Raw genomic sequence first — 10,453 nt, forward strand, 5'->3', positions numbered from 1 at the left:
GTGGTGTGAATGCTTGGTCATTAGGGAGTGGTGTGAATGCTTGGTCACTAGGGAGTGGTGTGAATGCTTGGACATTAGGGAGTGGTGTGAATGCTTGGTCATTAGGGAGTGGTGCTACTTGAGAGGGATTCAGAGGTGTGGCCTTGTTGGAGGAAATGTGTCACTTGGGGTGGGCTTTGTGCTATCAAAAACCCAAGCCAGTCCCAGTTCTCTCTCTCTCTCTCTCTCTCTCTCTCTCTCTCTCTCTCTCTCTCTCCCTCCCTCCCTCCCTCCCTCCCTCCCTCCCTCTCTCTCTCTCTCTCTCTCTCTCTCTCTCTCTCTCTCTCTCTCTCTCTTCCTGGTGCTTTTGGAATCTCCATGTAGATCTCTCCGCTACCAGGTCTGTCTGTGTGCTGCCATGTTCCTCACTATGAAGATAACAGACCTCTGAAACTGTAAGCAAACCCCGCAAACCCCAATTAAATGCTTTTGTTTATAAGAGTTGTCATGATCGTTGTGTCTCTTCATAGCAATGGAACACCGGATAAGACACCAACAAAGTACAAGACATAGAAAAGAGATTCTTGAGTGTTGAAGCCAAGTTAAAGAATACTGAGAGCTCAATCAAAGAAAATGGTAATCTAAAAAATAAATAAATAAATGCAGGCTCAAAACATCCAGGAAATCTGGGACACTATGAAAAGACCAAATATATGGAGGAAAGGGGACAAAGTAAGAAGAATACCATCAAAGGAAAAAAATTTAACAAAATCATAGAAGAAACTTTCCCCAAACTAAACAAGAAAATGCCTATTAAGGTACAAGATGTACACAGAGCACCAAATAGACAAGACCAGAAAAGAAATTTCCCATGTCACATAATAATCAAAACACTAAATGTACAGAACAACAACAAAAAAAGGAGATTAAAATCTCTAAGGGAAAAATAATAAGTAACATATAAATGCAGAACAACTAGAATAACACCTGACTTCTCAGTAGAAACTCTAAAAGCCAGAAGGGCTGTGGGACAGTGGACAGTGCCAGGAAACTTGGTAAGGTTGAGCGGGTTCAGAGACCATGACACCCAGGCACCCACCTGAGACAGGTGTCTCTCTGCTCCCTAACAGATTCCTGGCCCAGAACATGTGACCCCCCCCCACCTACATCAGTTACTTAGCCCAGAACAGAGTTCTCCATGTTAATGAGATATCTAGTGGCTCTGAGTGTTTAGCCAATAAGCTTCCCTTCCCTGACATTCCTTCCTATAAAAATCCACCCTGAGAAGGTGGTATGCACCCATTTTCCACAATGAATAGTTAATAAATGGTATGGATAAACATGGACTGTCTCTTTCATCAAGAACCACCATGGGGAAGATGGAGAAGGCCCTTTTGCACTCCCAGACAACCACTGCTAAGCTAAGAAATTTCATCAATGAACTAAACTGCAGTTCCCCTCCCCTTGGCCTGGGGCTCATCCTTAGCCCACTGGCCCACTCTATTCCTAACTCCCTAGCATCTAGATGTCCATGAGTTTGGGAGCCCCTGGCCCTGGGCTAATCCATGCAGTTTCCAGTGGCAACTTGTCACCTAGGAGCTTGGGAACTCCAGCTTCAACCTCCCATATCCTGGGCTGTGTTTTCCCACTCCCTGAGCAGTGTATTGGTACTTCTCTAAATCCAAGCACCTGGTGGCAGAGGTGGAAGGACCTGCAAAGATGTTCTACAAATTCTGAGAGACCTCAGATGCCAGTCGAGATTATTATACCCACCAAAGCTAACAATCACAATTGACAGAGAAAGAAAAACATTCCACAATAAAACCATATTTAAGCAATATCTCTCTACCAATCCAGTTCTATAGAAGGCACTAAAAGGAAAGCTTTAGTCTGAGGATAACAACAGAATTGGCAAATGCCAGGACAAAAATAAAAGCAGGGAGAAAGAAGCACATGCAATGACAACAAAATAGCAGGAATCAATAAACACTAGTCATTGATAATGCCCAATATTAATAGACTCAGTTCCTCAAAAAAAAAAAAAACACAGATAAATGGATTGGATTAGAAAATGGGATTTATCCCTCTGCCACAGACAAGAAATACACCTTAATATCAAGGATAGACATCACCTCAGGGCAGGCATAGCCATTTTAATACACAAAACAGACTTCAAATAAAAACTAATCACAAGAGATAGGGAAGGACACTACATACTTATTAACAGAAAAAGTCCCCTAAAGGATGATAAACTTGCATGCACCAAACATGGGGTACCCAAGTTCATAAAAGAAACTACTACAGCTTTAATCACATATGGACCCTCATGTGCTGATAGTGGGAAATAGCAGTACTCCATTCTTGCCAACAGCAAGGTCATCAAGGCATCACTAAACAGAAACATGCTAGAGATAACTAACATCATACATCAAGTATAACAGATATTACAGAACATTTCACCCAGAAACAAAAGAACATGATTTCTTTTCTGCAGCTCATGTAACTTTCTTCAAATTGAAAACATCAAAAAGATTATCCACCCTGAGATTCATCCAAGAGACACAGGGATAGTCAGCATACCTTAATCAATAAACATAATCCACTACAGGAACAGATTGAAAGGGAATGATAATATGATTATTTCACTAGATGCAGAAAGGGCCTTTGACAAAAACCAACAGCCCTTATGATAAAAAAAAATCTAAAAACTCCATCAGGAAATTTTTACGGCTGATAAACACTTTTAGCAAAGTAGCTGGATATAGAGTTACTACACAAAACTCAGAAGCCTTACAATATACAAATGACAAAAAAAGAAAAAAACAGAGAAAGAAATCTGAGGAGCAGTAAATTTCACAGTAGCCTCAAATATATGTATACCTTGGAATAACATTAAAAAAAAAACAAGCAAGGACTTGCATAATAAAAACTTTAGGACATTGAAGAAAGAAATTGAAGAAGATATCATAATATAAAAAGATCTCCCATGTTCATGGGTTGATAAGATTAATATTGTGAAAATGACTATTCTACCAAATGCATTTTTACAGATTTAACACAATCCCCATCAAAATTACAGTCCAACTCTTCACAGAAATTAAACCACTTTTAGCTTTATATGGAAACACATATGCATAGCTAAGACAATCCTGAATAATAAAATAATGTCTGCAGGTATCACTCTCCAAGATTTCACGTTGTAGTACAAAGCTATAAGTAATAAAAACAATATTGTATTGGGATAAAAACAGACATGTTGATTAACAGTATCAAATTGAAATGCAAATACAAATCCACAGACCTATGAACACCTTATTTTTGACAAAAAAAAAAGTCAAAAAGGCACGCTGAAGGAAAAGCAGCATCTTAAGCAAATGGTGCTGGTCAGATGGCTGCATGTGGAAAAATGCAAAAAGATCAATGTTTGTCATCCTGTACGAAACTCAACTCCAAATGGACCAAGAACCCAAACATAAGACCAGATAAACTGAATCTGATAGAAAAGAAAGTGGGACGTAGTCTTGAACTCATTTGCACAGGGAAGGTCTTTCTGAGCAGGGCACAGATAGCACAAACACTAAGACCAACAACTAATAAATGCAACTTCATGAAGCTAAGACTCTGTATGGCAAATAGTAGACACCATCTTTCAGGTAAAGTAGCAGCCTACAGAAAGGGAAAAGGTCTTTACAAATTATGCACACCTGACAGAGTTAGTATCTTAATTGTATAAAGAACTAAAAAACTGATCACGGAGGAAAAAAATAACCAAATTTTAAAATAAGGTAGAGAACTAACCAAAGAGTTCGCAAAGATGAAATGCAAATGGCTGAGAAACACATTTTGAACATTCTTAGTCATCAGAGAAATGTAAATTAACAGTACTTTGAGATTTCCCTTTTCACTAGCCAGAATGGTCAATATTGGCAAAACAAATGACCACACATGTTGGCAAGGATGTGGGAGAAGAGAACCCCTCCTCCATTGCCGGCAGAAGTGCAAACTTGTTTGCCACTATGGAAATCAGTGGTGTGGCAGTTTCTCAGGAAGCTGGGCATAAATCTACCTAAAGATCTGCTATGCTACTCTTGGGCATATATCCAAAGGAGGCTTCATCCCACATCAGAGATATTTAACCCCATCATTCAAACCAGTGCATAGCGGAACGGTAGGGTGTGGGGATGGAATGAGAATGTCTGTTAATGGATCTAGAAAGTCTCTGAGTTCAGCATTGATTTACAGTAAAGCTAATGCTTCAGAAGCAAAAAAAAAAAAAAAAAAAAAAAAAATATGTGCCCTTCTTGGAAATAAGGAACCTCTGACTATTTAAATTTAAAACCAGACCTTCTGCTTGGGTAAAATAGCAGTGCTGGCGATTTGACATATGCACTCACCTTGTGAAAACTCCTCCTTGCAAGCAATGAAGTAGAAGAAAAGAATGTTCATTTTCTTGTCCTGCTTTCTCTAAGTCAGCCTTCAACCATGAGTAGCTAAAACAATGGACTATGAGTGTTCCAAAAAGCACAAAGCCCAAGGTTAAAACACCAAAACCATATTGTCCATTGTGGAAGTACCTAACAGATAGGACAATGTCCGCAACTAGATCAGTTACATAGGTTATAATGCCCAAAACTGACATCATAAAATTGCATTTGGTATAGTTCATTATGAAGGACTGTGGCTCTTGCCTCTTTTTCAGATTCAAAAATAGGGGGGAAAATGCCACAGTGGATACTAGTGTATCCTTTGGGTTACCATCGGATTGTAGTTTCTACTCTGAGTCTACTTAGTAAAAGGAATATGATGATACAGTTCAGTGACAGTGTTTCGCTAACATTCACAAATTCCTGTATTCAGTCCCTAGAACCAAAAATAAATAAATAAATAGTATGAAGTTGAAACACTGAAACAAAAGTAAATAACTTTAACTTCCTTTAAAAAAAAAAAAACTCTACTCCAGATCCAGTGGTACAAGAGGGCCTTGCTGTATCTTCTCCTCTGCCGTGATCTTCATTACAGGCAATGATGTCTAAAACAGAACAAAACCATGTTGTTAACTCTTAAATATGAAAAAGCCTGGCCCATGGTGTTACCAAGATCCTGTGTTTCTAAATATAATATCTGCACTAAATATACCTTTTTTTTTTTTGGTTTCTTGAGACAGGGTTTCTTTGTATAGCCCTGGTTGTCCTGGAACTCACTCTGTAGACCAGGCTGGCCTCAAACTCAGAAATCCGCCTGCCTCAGCCTCCCAAGTCTAAATATACTTCTTACATTTGGAAAAGTTGAGTCTCAAAAATATAATCATTGTTGATAATGTCATCCCAAACTCAAGTACTTATCATTTAAAGCTATGTCTTCTCATGGGATATTTATTACAGGACCATTTCTATGGGCCAAAAACAGACATGCAAACAACTTAAATGTTACCTGATTCCAAATCACACCACAGAGCCATAGTAGCAAAGGCACACATCCCTGACACATAAACATATGTATATACCAATGGGTCAGATTAGAGGACAAGAAATAAGCCCATACAGCCACAGCAGTTGGATCCTTCACAAGTGCCAAAAGCATGCATGAGGGAAAAGACAGCCTATTCAAGTCATGGTGCCGGGGGTCTGGATATCCACATATAGAAGAATAAAATTAGATTCCTATCTCTCACCTACAAATATCAGTTAGAAATTAATCAAAGGCCTTAATGGAAGGCTTGAAACTTTAAAACAAATAGAGCTTAGGAGGAAAAACTGAAAATACTGTCACAGACAAGGACTCTGTATAAAGGATTCCAAAAACTCCAGAAATAATAGCAAGAATTGACAAATAGCCATTCAGATTGTCACCTAGAAAAGAAATATAGACAGACAGATAGAAAGATAGAAAGATAGAAAGATAGAAAGAAAGATAGACAGATAGATAGATAGATAGATGTATATTTCTAAACACTGAAAAAACAAATTATCTAACCAATGAACAAATGATTTGAACAGATATCTCTCAAAATATCAAATAAAACTAGTCAATAAACATTTTAAATATGTTTAGTTAAGGAAACATTCATCAAAACTACATTGACAGGTTAGAGAGAGAACTCAGCCAATAAGAGCATGTATGGTGCTCCAGCAGAGGACCTGAGTTTGATTCCCAACACTCATATCAGGCAACTGGCAACTACTTGACAACTGCAGTTCCAGGAGATTTAATACTCTTACTTCATGGAACACATTTCAGATTTGTGTAAACATATCTACACACACACACACACACACACACACACACACACACGCATACATATAATAAAAGTAAAGAATAGATCTACATTGTGAGTCCACCTCACTCAATCAGAGCATTAAATCATCAGGTATTCAAGCAATAGATAATACTGGTGAGGATGTGGCATGAAAGAATGCTTTATATACTGTGAGTATGGATATAAACTTCTGAAGTCACCACAGAAATCAGTATGGAAGTATGCTGATACCTCATTTAAGTATCAGCATAGACGTCTACCAATCATCAAATTGATAAAGAAGATGTGGAATTAGCTATTCAAAAGTTGCCATTTGCAAGAAAATTAGTGATGTTGCAGATTATCATGTTAAATTAAAGCAGCCTAAGAAAACAAATATTGCATGCTTTCTCTCACGTGCAGAATCCAGACATTAAAACAATGCTCGAAAGCAAATGCTCTATTGAGAGAGAGAAAGGACAGTAGAAGAGGTGAGGCAGAAAAAGGAAGTATTTATGGGAGTGAGTTAGATCCACATATATGATACGCATGCATAAGAACAGCACTAATGTAATTTCTGTAAATGAGAGACAACTATTGATTTCTAATTGCATTAGGTCATTTTTATGCCCACATGCGCTTATCTGAAATAAGTAGACTGGAAGACAGAGTATCAGATATTTTCATTCTTCCTATTGTTAAAAATAATCCTCTCTAAGGTATCATTTCTTTATAATAAATATAATAAATTTATAATATGTGATATATAATATACTTTAATAAATATAATATAATAAAGACTATTAAAAGGTACCAAAATACATTTAACAACAGCATCATAGCTATATAGATTTTTAATATCCATTTACCTAGAAGTTCCACACAGGATTCCAACCTAGGGTTATGTTTATAAATAGGCAGAGTGATACGTGCTCTTGTATAACAATAAAACTGGAAAGCCACCTAAATGAGAGCCTTGGTTCAATAACTGTGACTTATTTATAGTCAGATGATGCAGTCTTAAAGAAGAACTTCATTTGAGATGTTAGGATAGGGATACAGCAAAGAAACCACCATCTGTAATTAAAGAGAGAGAGCATCTCCAGAAAGCACCCACGCCAGCACCTTGACCCTGGACTCTGGTCTCTAAAACTGTGATAAAAAGAACTGAAATCTGATGAGTCTGTGGTGTTTCTACCTGTGGACCACAGGAGCTGGCATGCTGTTCTCTATAAAGAACACTCAGTCTCTCAAAGCCGGGTAGGGAAGGATTACAAAAACCCACACATGCAAACTGCTGCCTACTGCTCTATGTCCTTTTTCAATTTATAAATATTTTGCTTAAGAGTCTACAGAATAGCCAGGCGGTGGTGGCGCACGCCTTTAATCCCAGCACTTGGGAGGCAGAGACAGGTGGATTTCTGAGTTCGAGGCCAGCCTGGTCTACAGAGTGAGTTCCAGGACAGCCTGGGCTACACAGAGAAACCCTGTCTCGAAAAAAAACAAACAAAAAAAAGAGTCTACAGAATAATCCTAGATGGTATGATATTTTACTCTACCTATGAGACATGAGTAAAATTCTTTAATTCATTTTCCAGACTCTTCCAGTAGAACTATAATCAGCTAATTTCAGAATATTCAAACCAAAATACAATAGTTGAACTGAAATTTCACTTAGAACTTCTAATGTAAGTAATTTACTCAAAGTTATAGGCTATTATACCCAAGGAGTCTGTGTATATATTTATCAATTCATCCATAAAAAGAACTTCCTTTGCCTGGCATGATTAAGTAAAACCCCAGCAGGTTTTGACTAACATTTCACAAGGTAGAGTCTTTCCTAAGAAACAGAAATTGTATTATTACCAGAACATTTGACTTAATAGATTTGTTAACATTACAATGTCAGCATTCTTGATTTGGTCGGACAGAACAGAATTCCAACAGGAAGTAAGTCCACACAGTAAGCAATATAGCTATCATACAGATACCACACAACTCTCCGAATAAGTACCATTTTATAACTTGTATTACAGATAGTTCATCTTTACCTCTACAGTTGATCACTGTTCCAATACCACCCAAGTTAAAATAACACCATTTACAAAATGTGGCTTCTACTCACGGACTTAGTAAGACAGTTCAATGCATTCCATTGAGAGAGCAGCCCAGCTATATGGCTAGCTGGCTGCCAGCCAAAATATATAATCTTTGCCCTGGTACATGATCGTTCTGCAATAAAACAGATATTTTAAAGAAAATAAAACTGTGAAAGTATTATTTAATCAGCCAAACAATTCATGAAAAACTAGACTTACTTGTGACAAATATAAAAGCCTTCTTTAACTCAATGTCTCTTCTTGGAAATCTTCAGCTTATGAATTTTATTTCTTCACCGTCAACTCTTTAGGATCAAATACTAAAATGAAACTGAAGTCACCTGTTAGTCACATGTCCTCTCTATCTGTTGATAGGAGTCTCTACAACTCAATGATAGTGGTAGTGTACCTTTTACAACCATCGCTGAGACAAAGCATGCTTCCTTCTCTATGGTTAAACACCAACCTTTAATATATTTACTATTTAATAGTTAAGAAAATATAATTGAGAGATTGTGTCCTGTTCACAGCAGCTTCAAAATAAAATAATAAAATACCTGGAAGCAAGCCTGACCAAGGAACTAAAACTGAATGAACTCTACAATAAAGACACTAAGACACAGAGGATGGGCAAAGTGTTCATTCTCATTGATAGGCAGATCTAATTGTGGAAATGGCTATAGTAACCAAAAATGATCTACAAAGTCAATGTACTCCAATCCAAGGCCCAATGGCCTCTCCACAGAATTAGGTAAAAGTCCTAAAATTCACATAGAAGCAAGGGGGGGGGACATACAGTTAAAACAAAAGGAATGATGCTACAGTTATCACAATATCAAATTATATCAGAGTCATAATAGTAACACACACAGTGCAGTGTGAGCACAAAAACAAGCATGCAGACCAATGATAGAGTAACCTCAAAATAAACCCACAGTTACAGTATAACTTGGAGAGAAGACAGTCAGTCTCTTTAACAATGGCGCTGAGCCGGCAGTGGTGGAGCAACACCTTTAATCCCAGCACTCAGGAGGCTGAAGCAGGCAGATTTCTGAATTCGAGGCCAGCCTGGTCCACAGAGTGAGTTTCAGGACAGTCAAAACTACACAGAGAAACTCTGTCTTGGGGGGAATATTGGTGCTGAGAAAACTGGATTTCCACAAGTAGACTCGTGAAACTATTAAGTCTTCAACTCTGGAACTCAAAGATAAATGGTTAAGTACCAATCTATTACAAGATACGGCTAGCATACTCCACCCTCTACCCTGAACGCTCCAGCCCAGAGGTACCCTTCCCCCAGAGGCGCTTTCACACACACACACACACACACACACTCACACACTCCAGACACTTTGGTTACTTGCCCTCTTTTGTACTTTTGGCCTTCTGACTGCTGCAGCTGGTTCCCGTCTCTTCCCTCTCCCGCCTCCTAAGTCCACACATCACGGGCATATTTGCATGTTTTTATTAGTTACTTTTATATTGCTGCAGTTAGACATCATGACCAAGGCAAGTTATAAAAGAAGGTACTTAATTGGACTTACAGTTTCAGAAGGTTAAAGTCTATGATGTCAGAGGAAGGGAGTAGCTGCAGGTGGCAGGGGCAGCAAGCTAAGAGTTCACATCTCAGTCCACAAGCAGGAGGCAGAGAAACTGATAATGACATGAGTCTTTTGAACCTTCCAAGTCCAACCCCAGTGACACACCTACAACAACAAGGCTATGTCTTCTAATCCTTCCCAAACAATTCCACCAACCTGGGGCCAGGTATTCACACATGTAAGCCTGTGAAGGCAGTGCTCATTCAAATCACCACATGGTACTTCCAGGGCCTCATGGGCTCCCACCATATCTTAATGCAAATGTATCTAGGCCAACTTGAAGAATTGCCATAGTCTTTCATAGTCTCAGATACTGTTTAAAAGTCAAAATCCAAAGTTCAACATCTCTTCTGAGACTCTGTAAGGTCAAAAGGCAAAAGAAAATTACATACAGATTACAATACAGGATACACACTATATACAACATTATATACAAAATTATATACAACAAGGGAGGGGCTGGTGCACAGTAAGTGACCCAGAGGTACTGGGTCAAAGGAAGACCAAATCCTAGCAGGGAACACTCCAAGTCCTGTATG

At 38.3% G+C, this 10,453-nt stretch overlaps 1 protein-coding gene across 1 annotated transcript in view; it reads right to left on the reverse strand.

Annotated features, from left to right (window-relative positions):
• Xkr9 (XK related 9) overlaps nucleotides 1-8,628 on the reverse strand; it is a 32,108-nt gene extending 23,480 nt beyond the window's left edge. Inside the window, exons 1-2 of the mRNA XM_028770441.1 lie at nucleotides 8,533-8,628; nucleotides 4,374-5,008 (exon numbers count right to left, since the gene is read on the reverse strand). Coding sequence (XP_028626274.1) covers nucleotides 4,374-4,645 — 272 coding nt within the window. The 5' untranslated portion in view covers nucleotides 4,646-5,008; nucleotides 8,533-8,628. The remainder of the gene's footprint in view (nucleotides 1-4,373; nucleotides 5,009-8,532) is intronic.
• Between the last annotated feature and the right edge of the window lie 1,825 nt (nucleotides 8,629-10,453).

This window comes from Grammomys surdaster, unplaced genomic scaffold (genome assembly GCF_004785775.1).
Source record: "Grammomys surdaster isolate TR1022 unplaced genomic scaffold, NIH_TR_1.0 64, whole genome shotgun sequence".
NCBI lineage: Eukaryota > Metazoa > Chordata > Mammalia > Rodentia > Muridae > Grammomys > Grammomys surdaster.